The sequence below is a fragment of the Sabethes cyaneus genome, chromosome 3 (genome assembly GCF_943734655.1).
Source record: "Sabethes cyaneus chromosome 3, idSabCyanKW18_F2, whole genome shotgun sequence".
Classification (NCBI taxonomy): Eukaryota; Metazoa; Arthropoda; class Insecta; order Diptera; family Culicidae; genus Sabethes; species Sabethes cyaneus.
The window spans coordinates 204258410-204281177 of NC_071355.1; the positions used below are offsets into that span (position 1 = coordinate 204258410).

The window sequence follows — 22768 nt, forward strand, 5'->3', positions numbered from 1 at the left end:
GGAAATGCTACTCAAATTCAATTTATTTGCATTCAAAGTGCTGGCCTTCTTCTGAATATTTGATAGAAAAGTACAAATGAAAAGTTGAAACCGATAGTCATGAAGTAAAACCCGTTTCGCTGACGCTGACTGAAGCCAGTTTGAAACTGAAACGGTGCTGTTTCTGTTGAAACCGAACCTTCACTGCTTCATTGTTGATTGACGCTATGTAATTGAAGGCGACGTTGTCGGGCCCTGTCTGTGCGACACAGGAATGCTTATGTGTATGATCACTTTTTATCCATTTCCCCATTAATCGGATCATTACAAAATTAGTATCAAAATAGCCGGAAAAGTCCGTAGCAACGAAATCTGTGATGTTTTCAAAATGTTTAGTCGTTCATGTCTTCATGTTCCTTTGAAGTAAACCGCAGAACGCTGCCACAAAAAATTCTGTAAAAGACTGTGCGAAATAATTATGGTTTCTGACTGCGTTCACATTTACTGGGACAGTCTTCAAAATTAACTAGATGTACGGAATATTATTTCACAGACAATCATATTTTCCCGAATTGGTAATGTATTGAATTGAATGTGCTTTCACCATGTCATCACAGAGAACAGACTACCAGGTAATTGACAAAAAGTGTGTAAAAGGTTTTTATGTAATCTACGAGTAATCCTTCAATAGAGCACCCCTCGAGCAGTAAGAGGCAAACTAAATCTTGATGTCGCTGCCATCGCTGCTATGTAACTCCAGCACAAAGAAATATTGATAAAGGTACATGAATATTGTTTGATGCGTTTGGCAAACTATTTCTGGAGGGCGCTACCGACAGATTTTACACACAAAAAATCGATGACTTCCTTCGAGCCTGTTAATCTGTTCTCTGTTATGTCATCTTCAATAGTCGGTAGATTTCTGGACGTTTCTTTTGTTGTTTCTTCTTATACATATATGTACGTAAATACTAAATAAATTATTGAGGTATGGTACGATTTAATTATAAAATTTATCGAGGAGTGATATAATCTGTTTCCTTTTAGCTTTTACAATCCTCAAACCTCTGATAAAACAATGAAGATCTAATAAGAATGGTTTTTCGTTTCTACCATCACAGTTTGCTAGTTTACAGAACATTTCATTTCGACGTATCTGCAAATGAGAGATTCTCTTCGTGTCTCCTCTCTTCCGCTTTTTACGGCGATATTAATGCATTGAAAAGAAAATTTTCAAAACATTTGGCTTGCTAATGACTCCGGCAACCGATTTATACAAAGCTGATGTGTCAAAATGCATCAGCGGAAGAGAGGAGACACGAAAAGAATATCTCATTTGCAGATACGTCGAAATGAAAAAGTACCCGCGATTTGTTTCATATGGTAAGAGTGGCAAAAGGAAAGAAAACATTAGAACAATCATTAAATTATTATGTGATACAGTGATGTGATCCACTAACATATGTCACTATTGAAGAGCCCCTCCGATCCATTTTAAGTAAGCTGAAAGTCTGGTGAATATCATATAATATCGTTCTTCACAATCTGGTAGAATTGTGGATAAACCAATCGCATACTGCACCCCATCGTCTCCTGGCCAGTGCAATATGCTTGGCGTTCCCGAACAGGTAGAATTCTCGAAGAGCTTTCGCACGCAGAGCTGAGACTCAGGCAACTGGTAGCTGTTAGTTCGCTGACAATCCGAGTTGTACATCGCTAGCACGCTGTTATAGTTCATTTTAGCAACTCCATCTACGGGAGAAATTGTATTTAGAAGCAAGTTTACCGCTTTTCACATAGCCGACTCTTATCGATGTTATGTTGTTTTCCTTATGGAAATTAGCTTAGGTAATTGACAGCTCTTGTTCAGATGAATTTAAATTGTTTTCTATTGTTTTGATTAAATACTACAATCGTCGTGATCTTCACCTAATGGCTTGCAACGTGTGGTTGGTATGCGAAAGAGAGGAAGAATTTATGAAACTTACTTGGAAAAGCCATGACCAGGATCAGTGGAGTGTGGGTTCGATTTGTCCATAAACACGATGGGTACACGTCCGAACTCCACACAAGCCTGTCTGCCAACCTCACTAGAGCGATATCATTGCTGTTGTCGGTTGTATTGTACGCATAGTGCTTAAGTGTTGCGTCTACTCGAAAGAAATTATCCGTTTTGTTTGAAGATGGTTGTATAACATCTGGATTTACATCTCCAAGACAACTGGCCGTAGTCAAAATTATACTTTTTGTTAGTATGGAACCTACACATCGGAACTGCAGATAATCAGGTTCAGTCCAGCCGATGTAAACCTGTGTGTTTTTGAAAAATTAAAATATTATACCGGTAAGTAGGGTCAAAAATAATCAATCATTTATACCATCGATCCGCTTGGCCTTTTTGTTTTGATGTTCTGTACAACATTCGGGCAAGAGGCTATATCCGGATGAATATCAGATGCACTTTCGATGTCGTCCGGAGGACAACAAATTACAGAGCTGGAAGAGCAAAATTGAACCTTTCCCGAGGACAAAAATTGTTTCCACTTCCGAGGACATTCAGAAACAGAAACGCAAATTCCCGCTTTTCTGTTGTCATCACTCATACATGTTTCACCTTCTCGCAGTGTATCATACAGAAATTGAGGTGCGCCATTCGTTTCAATGTGATCAGGTAGAAGCACAGATTTCATCCAATCAATATGATCTGCAAACCCGGTTACAACGGCATGTTCCCCGAATCCACAATCTCTCCCAAACTGAACCAATCCGTATGTTACAGGGTAATCCTCATTTTGGCGCCATATAGTTCCATCAATACTACCACCAACCAACAGGTCACAGGATTTTGGCACTAGAAAGAAATCTTTTCCAATACAAAAGTGCTCAGTTTTCAATCCACTTTTGAGTCTAGATTTAAACCGATCAGATATGATACAGGTAGAAGCATTCTGAACAGATAAACGTGGTCTGAAAGGTATAATTGTAGGATTTAAAAATAACGATAAATCATCATCCTGATTTCTTGTCGCCGGCCAAAAGTCGTTAATGTCTGTTCTTCCAGATCCAAAAATATGCACCTCATAATGTGATAGCTTCCGCTCGTGCCAAATACATGCAGGCTGAATTGTCCGTGTGTCAAGGAAATTTTTCAAATATACAAAAGCGATATTATTATATCCTGATCCTTCCGTGTATTCCGGATGAATGTGAAAATGGGACACGTTCATCTCTCTATTATTCAGATACAAAATATGACTAACAGGACTCCTATAATTATTACCATTTGGATTAAATCAGAAAAAAAAGAATCAACTGAACTCACCGGTTGTGAAAAATGCATTGCGCTAATGTCAAAACAGTGGTTTCATCTATTATGGCACCGTAACAATCTTCACGACCACCACCAGAGCGCCAAGCCAGTTTCGCCATATATGATGGAAGACTCCAAGCCCGTTTTATATGTCGCTTAGTTGAATCCGTGTAAACATAGGAATCAGTTCTACCAGTAATGACGGCATCCTCATATTCACGAAAATGTACGTATCGTAATGCACAAAATGTTGCATTGTAAGTAGTATCTGAAAACAGAATTATTGAGTATCTTTTCGATTTAAAAAGACGGCTCGAATTTCAACCGTCTACGAATGCTCCGCGGCTTCGCATTGTTTCAACAATCCAGTCGTGGTAAGGAGCCACCCTTGTGTATACACCAGGATCTGAATTCCCGCAAACTGTCCCAAATGACGTAATTCCAACTATAAACGGTGACACCCTTCCATTGTGCATCAGCTTGATTTGAAGCGGACCACCTGAGTCACCCTGCAAATTCCGATGCTATGGAAAACAAAAATTCTTTTCTTACGTAGCAAACGACAACCTCACATGTATCCATTTTTTCGTCAACAGCGCAGATATGATGGTCCTGTAGACCCTGCCTCAATTTGCGGTTCGTGTCATTGGTATAAAACTTAGCACATTCTTCGTTTCCAATTGGCTTAAGTTTCACTTTTAGCAGAACCGGTGTCTGCTCTTGAGCTGAAAAATGACATGACATTATGTAGTGTCAATCAACAATAATATTTTGCATAACGAACCAAAGCCAATTTGACCCCAGCCAGCAGCCTCTAAAATTTTGAATCTAACTTCCTCGTCAGTCCAAAGGCAAGCAGGAACTACCGTGTCATGTAGGCTACAAAATTATGCAATTCAATTGATATTATTTCGACTACTTTTAATCCACTTTAGCTCGGTTATAAACCGTGTGTTCAATTCGGCACCTATCACACATACTTACGTAACGTTTTTCTCCAACTTCATTAACGCAATATCGTGATATTGTGCCGCAAATCGGTGTTCAGGATGTCTTATCACATCAATAATTTTAAGCTGTTGAGCATACTGATCGTCATCGGAGCTATAAATATTCAAATCACCGAACCTAATCACATCGGGTCGCTTGCTTCTGCAAAATGTTATCAAAAATGATCACCAATTCCATACCCCTTAGGCGATAGTTGAACCTTTCATCTATGGCACAATGCGCGGCGGTTAGAACGAAATTATCCCAGATTAAGGTTCCTCCACATCGCCACAACACGGTACCATCCGGTTGTGTCCAACCAATTGCTCCGATATGAGCGAATTCCTTCAGCTGTGCGGGATGACCAAACGCAGGTGCAACTCCCGAGTGTGCCGTATATTTATAAAACCGAAGGTGACAATCTAGCAAAAAAAAATCACCGATTTTTTTTTTTAAATGTTTAAACTTTGAACATTAAAATCCCACCATCCAGAGTCAAGCGCTCATTCGAGATCATCAACGGTGGGTGGTTATCTCTTCTGTAAGCTAAAATGCGCCCAATTTTATAAGAATGTTTAAATTTCAAGTTTCAAAACGTACCGTTTCCAGGATAGTCCTCATCATCGCTTTGTCCATTAGCTAAAATAAACAACCTAATTAGATATGTTCTGTAACTAGGAAACATCCATCTCTCTTCTAATAAATAAGCATTGAACCCTTTTACTGACCGTAGTAAATAAAATACCACAAAACTACTAAGTATTTTAACATGCTTATAACAAATGTACCACAAGAAGATTAACCGAATGACCTTAAAGCTTGAACCGCATAATCCAACAGTTGCTTATCAAAGTTCTACCTGAACCGATCGGGTGCAGCTGCCGTTACTGACTGCAATCTGAACTACAACTTGAACGCAAATGAACCGATCTGCGAGATGAATCGAATGCTTGAAACTTGTTTCGCGACTCGAATAGACTGTGGCATATTGCTCTCAGTTTAGGGGCCGTGCAATAATTACGTAAGGGCTTTTTCCTCATTTTTGAACCCCCCCTCCCCCCTATATAAGATTTTGTAAGATTTTGGCCAATCCCCCCTCCCCCCATAAAAAAATCTTAGTAAGATTTTTTGAAACATCAAAACTCAAGTTTTATTTAAAAAGTTATACACTGAAAGAATATTGAAACAGTTAACAAAGTTTAAACAAGTTTATAAAAACCAAAGTTCAAAAAAATTAATAAAAAAACAATATCCATTATCTGTTGTAAATCCCTTTATGGGCCACTCACGAACAGAACGTATTTCAGCATTGAGGTTGTCAATAAATGTTGGTGTATGCTCAAAAACTCACTAGCGTTCACTTAATTCGCATTGATCCACTCTAAATCGTCTAAACACGTGTCCTCGTCAAGTAGCGTACAAAGAACTTCTTTGCCTCTTCTAGATGATACGCGGCATGGTCTTATGTTGGAATTGGCACTCCGTTGCGTCTAATGTACAGATCTGTAATGATCACCCGCGGTTTCCTTTGAAGCAAAATACTGACCCCACTCTGGTCACATGCGGCATTCAAGATCTATAGGAACAGAAGAACAATACATCCCAAGAAACATTTTTGTTGTATAGTAGCTTAGCACTAGTTCCATTGGTATAGCATAAGAGATTTTGCGGCTGCCTTGCGGGATTGAGTTAAGCAATTGCAACGAAATATGTTGGAATAATCCAGCTTTCCACGAGCGATAATGGCGGCTGATGGGTACAACTTTCTGAAGGGCGTAGTTAGGTTATGACATTCAATGCAGGAGCGGTTACTGCGGTTACTATGGAAGCCACTACGGTTGTTTGGTGATTGGTAAACATTGTTTAGTTTTCGCAGACCAGCCGAAAAGGAATTTAGTTGAAGAGAATCGAATTTTTGTACTTTCTTGGCTATCATTTTGTGAAATAGTCTTTGCATTGGGTCAATGTGACAATATTTCAGCAAAGAATAGTTACAAAACTGCGCTTCCGTATAACTAAATTCCTTTTCGGCTGGTCTGCGAAAACTAAACAATGTTTACATTTTTCCACTCAACCAGCAAACAACCGTAGTGGTTTCCATAGTAACCGCAGTAACCGCTCCTGCATTGAATGTCAAAACCGAGCTGTGCCCTTCAGAAAGTTGTACCCATCAGCCACCCTCATCGCTCGTGGAAAGCTAGATAGCATAAACCGATGACATTAGATGGCTCTAGAACAAGTAGCTCAACTGTTGTTTCCCTGAGTGGGCAAGGCTAAAATACTCAGCAGGTTGCTGTGCCTTTCCTTGCAGTATGAAGGATTTCGACACTTCAAAACTTATCTATTTGAAATTTTTAGTAACAAGTAATATGGGTTGCTATTGAAAATGTGAATTTTTCATAATTTTTTCGAGTGTGAAAATTTTATGTAAGAAATGATTAAACCCCCCTCCCCCTCAAATAAGATTTTGTAAGATTTCGCGGAACACCCCCTCCCCCCATTATGCCTTACGTAATTAGTGCACGGCCCCTTAGCGTCTACCGACAAACGAATACCACAAATTTTCGCAATATACCTATGTACTGATAACCGGCATGCAACAGATGAAATACCAGCCCCAAGTAACAACGGTAGCTGAATTGCAAGAGCAATGGCTGTTTACGGGTTGGTTTAAGGCGGTCAAAGCTGCATAAAGTAAGCGCTCAAATGGTGTTTAAATAAACGATGTGTAAGCTATTTTAAGTTTTTCAAACCAGTTTTCTACCAAAAGCTGATAAAAAAGCTTAATAGCGGATTTTTTCGGCTAAACAATCTGCTTCTAAACAGCCATAAACATCAAACCGTTTTACGGCTGCTTAAAGGTGTTAAAATGTAGAGTGGAAGCTTTCATTATGCTCACAGCTTTCAAACTACTTTCAGTCTGCTTAAGGGTGTTAAAGTGGCTTTACAAACTTCTACCAAGTTTTCATTCGGCTCACAGCACACATACTGTTAGATTATAGAATTTCGCAATTCGACTGACAGCAAAAGTATGTCAGTTATCGACATTATCGACTGCTACACGCTAGACGGGTTAGGCTTCAGGTGTAAAGATATTCTCACTGTCTGTTCTGCAGATGCAAATGGGGCGGATCATACGGTGAGTGCTTATAGATCAAAAGATGGCGGGTTCAATTCCCGGAAAAAAGACATGCATTTTTAATAATTAGCTAGCTAGCTTACTTGTACGAATTAAAGTTTTTCGAAACTAAAAATATCGCATTCACGGCGAAATAAAAATGACGCGTTCCGTTTTTTTAAATTTAAAAATAGATTTTTTTTGGCTGCATAAAGGCTGATGAAGCGTTGATTAAGCGACTGGAAAAGTAGATTGCAAAACTATTTCTCGTTCTAAAAATAGAATTGACAGCATTGCGCAAATTGGCTATTTAAAAGTGCAAAAAAGTTTCTATTAAGCTTGCAGCTTCGAAAGCAGCTATTAATTAGCCTGAAGCTTGATAAAATCACCAGATTTAGATGTTTAAGAGCTGAAAAAAGGTTTTCATTTCTAAACCTAAACCATAGATCAGCCACGGGTTGAATAAAATCAGCTATAAAAGCGTTTGATCAGACTGAAATTGTTACTTGGGAGTCTATTACAATGCAGGGGATTCACTGACAGAAGTATACAGAAACCGCAAAGAGGTAAACTACGATTTTTCTACTAGGTGATTAGGTTCAGGCATGAAAAGAACTGGAAGATGTCTCACAAACTTTTTAATACCGTCATCCGGGGATACTTGCAACACTTTTGAACTTTGACTTAGTATAACTTTCGAAGTATACCGTTTAGCTCCAAGTGTAAGTAGCCAAAACTTGTATAGTGGTGAGTACTTTTGATTTATGATTATGAGAAAAAATATAAACTAAATGAATCTGCAGAATGAACCGAAAATAGGGGTGTTGCAAGTTACCCAGTAAACGGGGTTACTTGCAACACTTTTCTGATTTTGCGTTTCTTATGATTTTATATCTGATTTCAAACCGCGAATGACTATTTTGAGATATTTTGAATGTATTTGTAGTGAAACAAGAGATACTGGAGGGGTTTTTTGTTTCCCAATTTCGTCTATCGCTTTTTTAAAGATATTCGGTGAAAATGCAGCATGTCGGCGAACTCCAAATTGCCGTTTCAAGGCACGTGGAATTTTTCACAATTTTAATTTTTCTGGAGATGATGGTAGACAAAATAACATCGTACAGATGCAAACTTGCTTTGTACATACTGTCTATTACGATAATTTTCATTTTTACAAGTACTGCAAGCCGCGCCATATTGGAAGTAACAACACGAATTCATCGTTTCTTCTCCAAGTTCAAAATATAAACAAAGCTCAAAGTTGCTATTTGTTAGCTTATATGATGCACTTATTGTTTATAGAAACCAAACAGTAAATAATAATTCCATGTCAATGAACTGACGCAACTTTGCACATCAATTTTTCCTACTCTGAAAGTGACATTGCTTTCCAATCGTATAAAAACAAGCAAAACAATGATGTAATGGATTGAACTTAACTAAACAATAGGTAAACATCCCTTCTTTAAAATGGCATTGGGTACAAATGGTTATGTTAACAAACAAATGCGTTAGAGCTGTCCAAAGCGCGATGCGCCAAAGTGTTGCAAGTAACCCCGGTGTTGCAAGTATCCCCGGATGACGGTAATAAAATTGTAGCCCTTTACAATTCCGTCAAAGATGATGAAGTTGGTTGAAGTTAGCACCGATAGGTTCCAATTGCCGAGCAAAATGTTGAGCTGTAGACCAGGCTTCACCATCACCGTGGTCGGTGCCATTCCTGAAGTGGAACAACCATTTGTTGTTGGCGCAAACTTAAGCGTACACGGAAACTTGCGGATTGAAAGATTTTAATTTGAAGGATAACGGTATGGTAATAGTAATGGTTTGTTTGTGGTTCAGAATTTGACAATGGTTGCAAATAGGTTCAAAGCGGTACTCAAAGTGGTCGGCTGTGCATCGCATGTACCGGTGACTTTCCACCTGGGTCGTTTGAATTTTGTATGGTGTGGTATAAAACATGAAAAATGTCCAATAAACTGCAGTGCTTGCTTGATTCTTGAACTTCTCCCTTCCGATGTTTTTAGCCGCCCGCCTAAGAGGCTAATTCAACGCATTAGACAGCATATAGAATAACCCTTTACACCTTGTCTCCGCCCGAATATCGTTGGCAATTTTGGCGAATTTGACGAGATCACTCCAGAAATTGCCACCACTTCTGTAACCGTGTAATGAAGATATAATCACCTAACATAAAGTTATATAATTCACGGTATAAGCCAAGTAACAATTCTAAAGGCGCTTGGTTTTATTTGAGGTTTATAAAGGTTTTATTCCGGTATTAATCATTATCTCTGGTTTTATCATGGTATTGCGCAATACCAAGGTGACATTAATCAAAAATTACTTATAGGTAGCTATTAAAACGCATTAAAACTGTAAAACATGAATTTATTGTATTTACTCATATTACCGCAATAAAACTAGTAGGCTGTGCCACATCGCTCATAAAATTACTGTGAATGGGGCGTAGCAATACAATGTAGCGTACCAACAAAAAAATTATCTTATTGCGTTTACTTGTCAAACCGCAATAAATCTGTTTTAGAGATTCAACAGATAAATCTGTTTTTTCATCTGGTAACAACCTGACCAAAAAGATATGTTGCTGCTATTATGAAGAACATTAGACTTCAAAATCGAAAACATTTTTTATGCGAGGCTGTATTGCCATATGCGGTTTTCCGGACAAACTGACTCGGCTGATCAAAGCTACTCTGGAACGAGTGATGTGCTACGTGCGCGTTTCGCGGACACTCGAGTTAGGAGATCCAACGACGCATTCAAGCTGGAAATCGAGCCTACTTTTCCCTCCGCAAGATGTTTCGATCTGGGAGCATACGCCGCCGCACAAAGCTGACGATGTACAAAACGCTAATCAGACCGGTAGTCCTCTACGGACTTGAAACAGTAACTTTGCTTACGGAAGACATCGTACACCTGGCGAAAGTTGGGAGACTACGGTGGGCCGGCCACGTCGCAAGGATGCCGGACGACTGTGTAGTGAAATCCGTTCTCTGCAAGAACCCCACCGGCACCAGGAAGAGAGGGACTCAACGTGCACGACTGCTCGACCAGATTGAAGCCGACTTGCGTGTGTCGATACGCGCAACGAATTGGCATCGAGTAGCCCAGGAACGAGTACAATGGAGAGGAATTCTTGATACGGCAAGAGCCACCCCGGCTCTCGGCTGAATAAGTAAGTAATGTATTGCCATATTGTACTATTTTTATAGCCAGCAAACAAAAATTCATCAAAGGAAGGCTTAAGCTGCAGAACGAACGTTATTACCAATCGGTTTTCATGTCACAGGCAACAATCAAAACAATTCTGCTGGAAGTTAAGGTTGACTACTTCATATTTTGTTAAAATAGCTAGTTTACAAGATTGTCAAATTTCAATGGCGCTGTGATTTTATCCATCAAAGATACCAATAAGATCAAAAAAAATTTAATGCACATATGCTGCCCAACTACGGAAATTGCTGAAAATAATATTTATTCTTTCGGGTATTTCGTTGTGGTCGCTATAAAACAAATCGGCTTGCAGTAAAACTCTAACTTTTCGTCTTACGGCTATATATTTTCAAGTGAACAAAGCTAGCTGGCTGATTTAGCTTTTTTCACCAGAGCAAGCTAAATGCTTTATAGCTTTGTAGAACAAAGCTAAAAACTTTATTAAATTACAGTGGTGGCTGTCAAGTAACGAAAAGTACAATCGGTTTTATCGCTGTTTCCGGCAGAGCGTGGTAAGACTACTTGAACTTATAACCTAATTCTCAAGGAGATTACGGAAACCATCTGAAGAGTGGACCCTCTGATCAGAAGGCATTTCCAATCCACTGTAAGTAAGCAGCAAATCTGGTAAATATCATGAAATATCGTTCTTGACAATCCGGCAGCACTGTGGATAAACCAACCGTAAATTGTACCCCATCGCTCTGTGTCCAATGCAGTACACTAGGTATCCCCTCACAGGTGTAATTCCGGAAAGGATTTCGTACGCAAAGCTGAGTCTCAGGTAACTGATAGTCGTTAGTTCTCCGACAGTCCGAGTTATACATCGCAATTGCGAGTTTGTGGCCCGAACTAGCAGCTCCAGCTAAAAATAAATTCGATATTTTTAGATGCAATTTTTTGCAACTATTCGCATAACAGTGTTATGTTAATCGGAAATGCAATCGGTTTTCGACATGAGGCTGTTATGCAAAAGAGCGTAGCAATCTGCAAAACTTACTTGGAAAAATCATGTCCAGTATCAATGGAGTGTGAGTTGTATTAGTCCACAGACACGATGGGTAAACATCTGGACTCCATAAAAGACTGTTTACCAACTTCACTAGTCCGATATCATTACTGTTGTCGGATGCATTATACGCATAGTGATTAAGACTAGCAACAACTTCAAGAAAATAATCTGATTTGGTTGAAAATGGTTTTATAACATCTGGCTTGACCTTCCCGAGACAACTAGCTGTAGTCAAAATTACACTTCTTGTTAGTATAGTGCCTATACAGCTGAAATTCAGAATATCGTCTACAATCCAGCCTACGTGAACCTGTAAGTTTTTAAAATATTATACTTGTTAGTAGAAGTAAAAATAATCAATCATTTTACCAATGATCCGTTTGGCTTTTTTGTTTTGATGTTCCGTACAACATTCGGGCAAGAGGCAATATCCGGGTGAATATCAGATGCACTTTCGATATCGTCCAGAGGACAACAAATTACTGAGCTGCTAGAGCAAAACTGTGCATTTCCCGAGGACAAAAATTGTCTCCACTTTCGTGGACATCTCGATACAGCAACGCAAAGACCCGCTGCCTTACTGTCATCACTTATGCATGTATCGTCTTCGTGCAGTTCATCGTCCAGGAAGAGCACGCTATTCGTTTCAGTATGATTAGGCAGAAGCATAGACTTCATCCATTCAATATGATGTGCAAATCCGGTTGCAACAGAGTGCTCTCCGAATCCGCAATCTCGCCCAAACTGCACCAATCCGAATGTTACAGGATAATCCTCATTTTCACGCCGTATAGTTCCATCAACGCTACCACCAACCAATAGGTCACAGGACTTTGGTACTAAAAAGAAATCTTTTCCAACACAAACGTGCTCTCTTTTCAACCCAGTTTCGAGTCTGGATTGAAATTGATCAGGTATAGAACACGTAGATGAATTCTGAACTGATAAACGTGGTCTAAGAAGAGCTATTCTGGAATCTAAAATTATCGATGAACTATCGCCTCGTTTTTGTGGTCTCTCCCAGATTGTGTTAATATCCTCTCTACCAGTTCCAAAAACATGCACTTCATTATATGGCAATTTACGTTCATGCCAAATGCACACAGGCTGAATTTGTTGAATGTCCAGTAATTGTTTTAAAGATAAAATGGCGATATTATTATCCCCAGATCCTTCGGCGTATTCCGGATGAATTTCGAAATGCGACACGTCCATCTCATTATTGCCCCTGTATAAAATATGACTAACAGGATTTCTAGAAATATTTTCGTTTGAGATAAATCAGAGTGAATTCAACGAGCCAAACTCACCGGTTATGAAAAATGCATTGCGCTAAAGTCACAACAGTAGTTTCATCAATGATTGCACCGTAACAATCATCACGACCATCACCAGTGCGCCATGCCAGCTTCACCATATAAGATGGAAGACTTTCAACCACTTCCATATGAAGCAACGAAAAGTCCCTTCCGATGACCATATTATTTTTAACCGTATTGACGGCGTCCTCATATTCACGAAATTCTTTATATCGTAGTGCACAAAATGTAGCATTATAAGTATTTTCTGAAACACGGAATGATTGAGTAGTTATCTACTCGGGTGAAACAGAGATGTTCGCAATACTAACCATTTACGAATGCTCCGTTGCTTCGCATTGTGTCAACAATCCAGTCGTGGTAAGGAGCCACCTTTGTGTAAACACCGGCAGATGAGGTCCCGCAAACTGTCCCGAACGACGTAATTCCGACCAAGAACGGTGACACCCTTCCGTTGTGCATCAGCTTGATTTGAAGCGGACCTCCCGAGTCACCCTGCAAATATTACGATAACCAAGAAAAATCATGCACTACATAGGGGCCGTGCACTAATTACGTAAGGCATAATGGGGGGAGGGGGTGTTCCGCGAAATCTTACAAAATCTTATTTGAGGGGGAGGGGGGTTTAATCATTTCTTACATAAAATTTTCACACTCGAAAAAATTATGAAAAATTCACATTTTCAATAGCAACCCATATTACTTGTTACTAAAAATTTCAAATAGATAAGTTTTGAAGTGTCGAAATCCTTCATACTGCAAGGAAAGGCACAGCAACCTGCTGAGTATTTTAGCCTTGCCCACTCAGGGAAACAACAGTTGAGCTACTTGTTCTTGAGCCATCTAATGTCATCGGTTTATGCTATCTAGCTTTCCACGAGCGATGAGGGTGGCTGATGGGTACAACTTTCTGAAGGGCACAGCTCGGTTTTGACATTCAATGCAGGAGCGGTTACTGCGGTTACTATGGAAACCACTACGGTTGTTTGCTGGTTGAGTGGAAAAATGTAAACATTGTTTAGTTTTCGCAGACCAGCCGAAAAGGAATTTAGTTATACGGAAGCGCAGTTTTGTAACTATTCTTTGCTGAAATATTGTCACATTGACCCAATGCAAAGACTATTTCACAAAATGATAGCCAAGAAAGTACAAAAATTCGATTCTCTTCAACTAAATTCCTTTTCGGCTGGTCTGCGAAAACTAAACAATGTTTACCAATCACCAAACAACCGTAGTGGCTTCCATAGTAACCGCAGTAACCGCTCCTGCATTGAATGTCATAACCTAACTACGCCCTTCAGAAAGTTGTACCCATCAGCCGCCATTATCGCTCGTGGAAAGCTGGATTATTCCAACATATTTCGTTGCAATTGCTTAACTCAATCCCGCAAGGCAGCCGCAAAATCTCTTATGCTATACCAATGGAACTAGTGCTAAGCTACTATACAACAAAAATGTTTCTTGGGATGTATTGTTCTTCTGTTCCTATAGATCTTGAATGCCGCATGTGACCAGAGTGGGGTCAGTATTTTGCTTCAAAGGAAACCGCGGGTGATCATTACAGATCTGTACATTAGACGCAACGGAGTGCCAATTCCAACATAAGACCATGCCGCGTATCATCTAGAAGAGGCAAAGAAGTTCTTTGTACGCTACTTGACGAGGACACGTGTTTAGACGATTTAGAGTGGATCAATGCGAATTAAGTGAACGCTAGTGAGTTTTTGAGCATACACCAACATTTATTGACAACCTCAATGCTGAAATACGTTCTGTTCGTGAGTGGCCCATAAAGGGATTTACAACAGATAATGGATATTGTTTTTTTATTAATTTTTTTGAACTTTGGTTTTTATAAACTTGTTTAAACTTTGTTAACTGTTTCAATATTCTTTCAGTGTATAACTTTTTAAATAAAACTTGAGTTTTGATGTTTCAAAAAATCTTACTAAGATTTTTTATGGGGGGAGGGGGGATTGGCCAAAATCTTACAAAATCTTATATAGGGGGGAGGGGGGGTTCAAAAATGAGGAAAAAGCCCTTACGTAATTATTGCACGGCCCCATAGCGGACTTTATACCTCACATGTATCCATTTTTTCGTCAACGGCGCAAATGTGATGATCCTGTAGACCATCTCGCAATTTGCGAGTTGTTTCATTTGTGTAAATTTTACCACATTCTTCGTTGTCTATCGGTTTTAGTTTCACTTTTAACAGAACCGGTGTCTGCTCTTGGGCTAGAAAATTAAAATGTCATTATTTGGGCAATACCAATCAACAATAATATTTTGCATTACGAACCAAAACCTGTTCGACCCCAACCGGCAGCCTCCAAAGTTTTGAATCTAACTTCGTCGTCCGTCCAAAGACAAGCTGGAACTACCGTGTCATGTAGGCTATAAAATTATAGAATTTTGATTGAAATTATTTTGACTACGTTTGTGCCATTATAGTTCCGTTAAAAATCGTTTGTTCAATTAAGAATCTATCACAAATACTCACGTTACATTTTTTTCCAACTTCATTAACGCAATATCGTGATATTGTGCGGCAAATCTATGTGCAGGATGTCTTATCACATCAACAATTTTAAGCTGTTGGGCATGCTCATCATCCTCGGAGGTGTAGATGTTCAAATCACCGAACCTAATGACATCGGGTCGCTTGTCTCTACGGAATTTTAAACAAACATGATTACCAATTCCAAACTCTTTTCTGCTTCTGCGGTGACTGCACCTTGCATCTAATGCGCAATGGGCAGCAGTTAGAACGAAATTATCCCAGATTAAGGTTCCTCCACAGCTCCACAATATAGTACCATCCGGTTGTGTCCAGCCAATTGCTCCTATATGGGCAAACTCCTTCAACCGGACGGGAAGGCCAGCAGCAGGTGCTACCTTCATGGGCACAGTGAAAATGGGAAACCGGAGATGACAATCTATCAAAAAAATTACAGCCCAATTATAAAACTGTTACTTAACTTTAAACTTTAGAAAACCTACCATCCAGAGTCAAGCGCTCATTCGGGAGCATCAACGGTGCTCTTTCATAAACTAAAACATATAAGTTTATTAGACATTTTCTACCCAGCAGTATCGTGTTTTCTGCAATAAATGTTTTATAAATTTACCATTCAGAAAATAATCTTCAAAGTAGTGTTGTCCATGAGCTGAAACCATCAACGCCATTATTGTACAAAAAGGTAACACCAATTTCTTCATTTTATAAACCAAAACTCTTACTGACCGTGGTTGATGAAAAATAATAAAATCACCGGATATTTTACCATGTTCAATATAAATACAAAAACGGATTATTACGATCGCCCTTAAACCTGAACTATATAATCAAACAAATAATTGCTAATCTAAGCTATAGTCACTTGCGCGGAGCATAGAAAGCTGCGAGCGTTACTGTCTACAATCTGATTACAACTAACTAACGCAGACGAACCGATCTGCGAGATGCAGCGAATGCAATTGGAAGTCCCCAAAAGCAGGAGAAAACCCAGAATAGTTGTTCGAATGACCAAGGTCGCAAAATCTTTACTGATTACGGCCTTAAGTTGCAATTTTCCAATTTTTAATAAACCATTCATTCAAGATTACAATTTTTAACTTGCAAAGTTGGTGCTCGATTCCCGTTCTTCGTAGCGTAAAAACACGGCTCTCGGTCTAGACTAGCAAGATTTGTTTATAATTTTATATTCTATAATTTCACTATATTTTACGCAGCAGGTACTCTCAACCAGTCGCCTTCAAACTTTAGTTGGTCATTTTTGCCAAGTTATCTTTCTTAAAAATTCACGATTTTACCAAAACATGTACTTTAATGACCTTTTTAAGTATAAATTTGGACTGAGGATTAAAGTTTTCAATGACTGGCAAAACAGTTGATTCATCATTGCCAAAACAACCTGGCAAGTAAAAACAAAACACCATACATCTCCATCGCATTCTTGAAACTCAAATTGTATCTCATAACAAAAAACTATATTTCTGCGTCACAACATGGTTTCTACCCTGGCCGATCTGTTTCAACCAACTTATTGAAATTTACCTCGCTGTGTGTGTGCACCATGGAACAGGGCAACCAAATCGATGCCATTAACACTGATTTGAAAGCAGCATTTGATCGAGTCGACCGTCAAATTCTGTTAGCCAAACTTGACAAATTGGGAGTTTTATCCAACATGATTTCTTGGCTAAGCTCTTATCTTCGTAAACGCAAAACAGCCGTTAAACTCGGCTTCCCTCAATCAAGGTAGTTTCAAAACGATTCCAGAGTACCTCAGGAAAGCATTTTGGGACCTTTGCTGTTTTCACAGTTTGTCAGCGATGTCACTACTACCTCCTGGAACAAGGTTTTGCTCTGCGGACGATGTAAAAATTTATCTGCCAATTAAGTCCGCCAATGATTGTTCAACACTACAAGAACAGCTTGATTTGTTTGCGATATGGTGCATCTCTAACAAGATGTCAATCAGCACTCACAAAAGCACTGTTATTAGCTTTTGTCATAAAAAACAGCTATTGATTTTTGACTATCGCATCAACAGTACATTACTTCAGCGCAGTGATACTGTTGCGAATACTTGCTTACTTATTTACTTAATTGGCCTAACGTCTTATGATAAGGCCTGCGTCGCATAATCTCTCCATCTATTTCGGTTTATGGCAGCTGGTCACCAGTTCCGCGGGCTCCCAGTGCTCGCCAGATCTCGCTCCACCTGGTCTTGCCACCTCGCTCGCTGTTCGCTGTGCTCCTCTTCGTCTTGTTCCTACCGGATTCGATGCGAAAACCATTTTTGCAGGATAGTTGTTCAGCATTCTAGCAACATGTCCTACCCAATGTATCCGTCCAGCTTTAACCACTTTCTGAATATCGGATTCACCGTAAAGACGCGCGAGCTCGTGTTTCATCCTTCGCCTCCACGCGTCGATTTGAATGGGTCCGACAATTCACCCGAGATCCTCACACAGCCCTGGATTCCATCCATCGTAGCCATCGTAGTCTAGTGAACTTACCCGGAAAACCGTTCTCCAAAATTTTCCGTAGCTCTTGTCGGTTTACACTATCATATGCGACTTTAAAACCACTTTTACACTATCATATGCGACTTTTAAAGCCACATATGATAGTGTAAACTGACAAGAGCTATGGAAAATGCTTGACGAAAACGGCTTTTCGGGAAAGTTTACTAGACTTATCATGGCTATGATGAATGGAATCCAGTGCTGTGTAAGAGTCTCGGGTGGATTGTTGAACCCAATCAAAAGGGGGAGTTCGACAAGGAGATGATCTTTCCTGCCTGCTATTTAACATTGCGCTTGAAGGTGTTATAAGACCAGCGGCAATCGAAATACGGGACACGATTTTCAATAAATCCAGTCAATTTATCTGCTTTGCTGACGACGTGGATACTGTCGACAGAACATTTGAGGCGGTGGAAGATCAGTACATCAGACTACGTCTAAAACGAAGTATATGCTGACGGGCGGGACTGAGCAAACATAAAATGCTGCGTTCAATACTTGGTGAGAAAATTAAGTATGGCGCAGTCGCAAGATTGGTACAGTAGTAGGGTAAAGAACCGGTTTTAAGCAGTCTAAGCGGGTCACTGATTGTTTTACCTTATCACAAGCGATGGGTTGACTAAGTGGGGGATATCAGCATACCAATCTTCTTGCTATCTTTAGTTCTTCAAGCTATTACCATTGGAAGACACTATTGTTGTGCTAAACTTTTGATTTTCCGCTTTAAAAGTTGGAGCGGTGAAACTAATTTTGATCAGACCGAACATATTTTCACCCTCAAGGTGCTTTTTAAGCAATCCTGAAATCTGAATTTTTTTACGTCCCCGTAAAAAGTCCCTCGAACTTTTCCCTCTATTCAGTAAGTTCGCGTTCCTATTCGCGACCTACTAATCGGCATCTGATGCGTAATCGGCATGGCGTATCGGCATAGATGCGTGAAATGCCATCTGTCTAAATTGTTTATCGGGGCATACACTCACCGTTCCGTTCGGCAAACGGTATTCGTCGTCTCTTTTATTCTCTAGTATTCTTATGGGAAACTGCGAGTTTGACGTCTCACTCGCTGTTCATAAGGATGGTGGGAGAACAAAAGAGGTAAACATAGCAGTACGCACGGTCCGACGCAGGACAGTGTTGTCAAAGCAAATAACATTGAAACACATCGTTACTTCATTAAATCACTGAGAAAATATTCGAAAATTATTGAAAAAGCTGTCTTTTCTGTTGTTTTCAATAAAGAAAAATTAATTATGAACATACATTTCTCTTGAAATTATTGAACCACGTTTTCACCATAGGAGGTTTCAGTTAATTTCAAACCTATAATTCATATTTGCAGAACCGAAACAGTGTCTTGGCAACACGATAGTTTATCAGTTTTGCTGCAGCTGCTGCTACTGGTGAACAGGTTCCGTCAATTCAGAATTTGTTTTCAGTTTTGTTATAAAATGATAAAACTTTCGGCTAGTGACAAAGCCTTAGATAATAGAAAAAAAGAGAGTGAATAATATGGTATGTGACAATTGAGTGCTTGACTTTTAGAGTGGTTGTAATCAGTGCTGAAAAATGTGATGAATTCTTTAGTAGCGAGGTGGCGATTGCCTTCAGCAGCTGAAAAACGTTTTTGGACAACAATTTTTAATTCATCATATTTCTTGTCGGAAACCCAATAAATTGTGTTTGTGTGAATCAAATGTATGGTTAAGTGATTCGTGAAGATGATCCTATCAAAAGATTTTGAAAATATGAATAAAAAAGTGCATTTTCGGCTCATTTATATTCAACTGATTAAAATAGGTGACACTGCTTAACTCGTTCCTTACCCTACCTCGATTTAAAGTAACCTCGACTCAAAGCAACTTCGATGTAACGTAACTCTGTATTAGATAAGTTTTACCTCGATATAACGTAATTTTTTAAAATTGATAAAAACAACTTATTAACTTTCATTGTGATGTGATCTCGAATTGCTGGTGTGCGAAAATTATTTCCATTTTTTTAATGTTGTGAGTTATGAGACAATTTCGTTATTTATATTTTCAAATTTCAATGAACAAAATCTTTACGCACTCTTCGCTTCTTTGCATGTCCTAATGAATCTTTCAAACTACAAGACCAGTCGTCATGAAATTTGAAAGTTAACGGTTTGAAAGACTTCCCTTTCATTTGCAATCAATTTCGTTGGAGTAGGTATAAATTTCGTTTTTACTTCGATATAACGTAACGAAAATAAAAATAAAGTTGCTTTATATCGAGGTATTACTGTACATTACTGATAGTATAGAGATCTTCAAAGTTGTTTGAGTTGTTTTGTCTTTATCAGTATGAATTTCGGTATCAATGATTCCAAGACAAAAGATCAAAGATTTCGAGATGATATTTTATAATTTATTACTTACTGAAGAATCACATACATTTTTTTCAGCGACGCTGGCATTGCCAATGTGACAAAAATATTTTCAAATAAAAATAAAAATTCTAAATACGCTTAGACTGAACATTTTCAGTTCAAAAATACTGCAGACCAAAAAAATCATAGCATAATGCTAATGCTAATTTACGTATGTATAAATCAGATAATAAAACACAATTTATGTAGTGCATAAGAGATTGAGCAAACTTATTTGTATTGGAAACCTTTAGGCTTTTACAAACATAAAATTGCCAAGTTTTAATAAAAATTTTGCTTAGAACGATTTTCTATTTCTTCCACCAAGTAACTACCTTATTACGAGATGGAATTCCACTGGCCTCTTTCACTATCGAAGGACATCTCCAATCCACTGTAAGTAAGCTGAAAGTCTGGTGAATATCATATAATATCGCTGCCAACAATCTGGCAGCACTGTCGACAGGCCAACGACATACTCCACCCCGTCGCTCCGTTTCCAGTACAGTACACTCGGCAAACCGACACAAGTGTGATTTTCGAAGCTGTTCCGTACACAAAGCTGGGATTCCGGCAACTGGTAACCGTTAGTTCTCTGGCAGTCCGAATTGTACATCGCCAGCACTTGTTTGTAGTCCGAATTAGCAGTTCTACCTGTAAAAAAAAATTCTCTTTAGAAGTGAGTTTATTGCTGCATGACGATTTTAAAAGAAAACCTCTCAAATAAAGAATAATAATAATAAGAAAATTAGTACTACTAATTTTTAGTATGAGGTTAGGCCATTACAAATATTTTATAAAGTTTTTGTCCTTCCGGTGTTGCACCACTGAAGGGGGGGGGGGGGCGACAAAAAAACAAAGAGATTTTTTAATCGAGCAAAAAAAATATTGATTTTAGGCATTTTTACTTAAAGTTTAAACGTGAAAACCAAATCTATTCTTGCTTTTAATATATGCGTTATTATTTTCCATGCAAAAACCTACGAAAAAAGACAAAAACGAAAGAAAAATTTTCGACCGGTTTTTGGAAAATCCGTTGTTCGAATTTTCATTTCTGTTTCGTGCTAGAGGCATTAACTCAACTCGTACACTCATTTTTCGAGTTATCAGGCTGTAGAACCCACAGACAATTGATTTTATGAAAAAAAAAATAGCTCATATCCTACAAATTATTTTTTTGCCCCTCGATTTTTCAAGCCAATTTCCAAGGGGGGGGGGGGGGGTGGGGTGACAAAAACTTTTGAAATTATTTGCAATGGCTTTATTGTGTGAAAAAAGGGCAGAAATCAGCTGAACTTACTTGGAAAAACCATGTCCAATACTAAAGGAGTGTGGGTGCTATTTGTCCAGAGACACGATGGATACACATCTGGACTCCACAGGAAACTGTCTATTAGACCTACAAGTCCGATATCATTGCTGTTATCGATTGTATTGTACGCCTGGTGCCTTAGGCTAGCACTGACTCGAAACAAATAGTTAATTTTGTCTGAAAATGGTCTTACAACATCCGGCTTAACTTCTCCAAGACAGCTGGCTGACGTCAAAACTAAGTTTCCTGTTAGTATAGAGCCCATACATCTGTACTGCAGGTTCCTATATTGAACCCAGGCAATATGAACCTGTGTGTTTTTGAAAATTTAAAATAAAAATTTAAATCATGATAATTAGGAGCAAATATATTTGATCGTTTGTACCAATGAGCCGCCTGATTTCTTTGACCTGATGTTTCGTACTACATCTGGACAAGATGCAATATCCGGATGAATATGAGGTACACTTCCGATGTCGTCCAGAGGACAGCAAATTACTGTGCTAGAAGAGCAAAATTGAACCTTTCCCGTAGATAAGAATTGCTTCCACTTCCGTGGACATTTAGAAGCAGCAACGCAACGTCCTTCTCTTCTGTAGTTGTCATCACTTATACATCTATCACCTTCTCGCAGTGCATCATCCAAAAACTGAGGCGCACCATTCGTTTCGGTATGATTAGGTAAGAGCACAGATTTCATCCAATCAAGGTGATTTGCAAATCCGGTCGCAACGGAATGTTCCCCAAATCCACAATCTCGCCCAAACTGAACTAATCCGTATGTTACAGGATAATCGTCACTTTCGCGCCACATAGTTCCATCAATGCTACCACCAACCAACAGGTCACAGGACTTTGGTACTAGGAAGAAATCCTCTCCAATACAAACGTGCTCCCTTTTTAACCCATTTTTGAGTCTCGATTCAAATTGATCGGGTATAGTACACGTCGATGAATTTTGAACGGATAATCGTGGCCTGAGAAGAGTTATTGTGGGATCTGGAAATATCGATCAATTAGTGCCTCGCGTTCCTTGAAAGCAGTTATTTTACCAATTGAAGGTGA

The 22768-nt window shown here is 39.0% G+C and overlaps 3 protein-coding genes across 4 annotated transcripts; all 3 read right to left on the minus strand.

The window, feature by feature from the left end:
* Window positions 1–978: 978 nt before the first annotated feature.
* LOC128742491 (uncharacterized) lies at window positions 979–5115 on the minus strand. Of its 2 annotated transcripts, XR_008412261.1 has the most exons (13): window positions 5008–5115; window positions 4880–4918; window positions 4766–4825; window positions 4500–4701; window positions 4274–4441; window positions 4074–4168; window positions 3857–4014; window positions 3615–3798; window positions 3302–3557; window positions 2358–3246; window positions 1968–2289; window positions 1344–1731; window positions 979–1135 (listed from the first exon to the last, which is right to left on the minus strand). XR_008412261.1 is itself a non-coding variant. In XM_053838870.1 (12 exons), the coding sequence occupies exons 1-12, from the start codon at window positions 5048–5050 to the stop codon at window positions 1448–1450; spliced, it is 2700 nt and encodes an 899-aa protein (XP_053694845.1). In that variant the 5' UTR covers window positions 5051–5115; the 3' UTR covers window positions 979–1447. The 2 variants fall into 2 exon arrangements, 1 of the variants encoding a protein (XP_053694845.1); XM_053838870.1 differs by having other exon boundaries at window positions 979–1731.
* Window positions 5116–12006: 6891 nt separating this feature from the next.
* LOC128740600 (uncharacterized) lies at window positions 12007–16370 on the minus strand. Its single transcript, XM_053836161.1, has 10 exons — window positions 16213–16370; window positions 16097–16135; window positions 15969–16019; window positions 15703–15904; window positions 15469–15636; window positions 15268–15362; window positions 15046–15203; window positions 13277–13460; window positions 12957–13212; window positions 12007–12541 (listed from the first exon to the last, which is right to left on the minus strand). Exons 1-10 carry the CDS (start codon window positions 16253–16255, stop codon window positions 12007–12009), a joined length of 1731 nt encoding a protein of 576 aa, XP_053692136.1. The 5' UTR covers window positions 16256–16370.
* Window positions 16371–20730: 4360 nt separating this feature from the next.
* Window positions 20731–22517, minus strand: LOC128740601 (uncharacterized). The gene is made up of 4 exons (XM_053836162.1): window positions 22089–22517; window positions 21692–22013; window positions 20849–21045; window positions 20731–20796 (listed from the first exon to the last, which is right to left on the minus strand). The coding sequence occupies exons 1-4, from the start codon at window positions 22515–22517 to the stop codon at window positions 20731–20733; spliced, it is 1014 nt and encodes a 337-aa protein (XP_053692137.1).
* Between the last annotated feature and the right edge of the window lie 251 nt (window positions 22518–22768).

What these genes read in the sequence shown, in the direction of transcription:
- LOC128742491 (XM_053838870.1), bottom strand. Translation starts at nt 5,050, where the DNA reads ATGTTAAAATACTTAGTAGTTTTGTGGTATTTTATTTACTACG. An exon ending in CCGCGGAGCATTCGTAGACG is followed by an intron (nt 3,558 to 3,614) that starts GTTGAAATTCGA and finishes TTCTGTTTTCAG; the next exon opens with ATACTACTTACAATGCAACA. An exon ending in CAATGCATTTTTCACAACCG is followed by an intron (nt 3,247 to 3,301) that starts GTGAGTTCAGTT and finishes TAATAATTATAG; the next exon opens with GAGTCCTGTTAGTCATATTT.
- LOC128740600 (XM_053836161.1), bottom strand. Translation starts at nt 16,255, where the DNA reads ATGGTAAAATATCCGGTGATTTTATTATTTTTCATCAACCACG. An exon ending in TGAGCGCTTGACTCTGGATG is followed by an intron (nt 15,905 to 15,968) that starts GTAGGTTTTCTA and finishes TTTTTTTGATAG; the next exon opens with ATTGTCATCTCCGGTTTCCC. An exon ending in AAGTTGGAAAAAAATGTAAC is followed by an intron (nt 15,363 to 15,468) that starts GTGAGTATTTGT and finishes ATAATTTTATAG; the next exon opens with CCTACATGACACGGTAGTTC.
- LOC128740601 (XM_053836162.1), bottom strand. Translation starts at nt 22,517, where the DNA reads ATGTGGCGCGAAAGTGACGATTATCCTGTAACATACGGATTAGTTCAG. An exon ending in AGAAATCAGGCGGCTCATTG is followed by an intron (nt 22,014 to 22,088) that starts GTACAAACGATC and finishes AAAAACACACAG; the next exon opens with GTTCATATTGCCTGGGTTCA. An exon ending in ATGTCGTTGGCCTGTCGACA is followed by an intron (nt 20,797 to 20,848) that starts GTGCTGCCAGAT and finishes CCAGACTTTCAG; the next exon opens with CTTACTTACAGTGGATTGGA.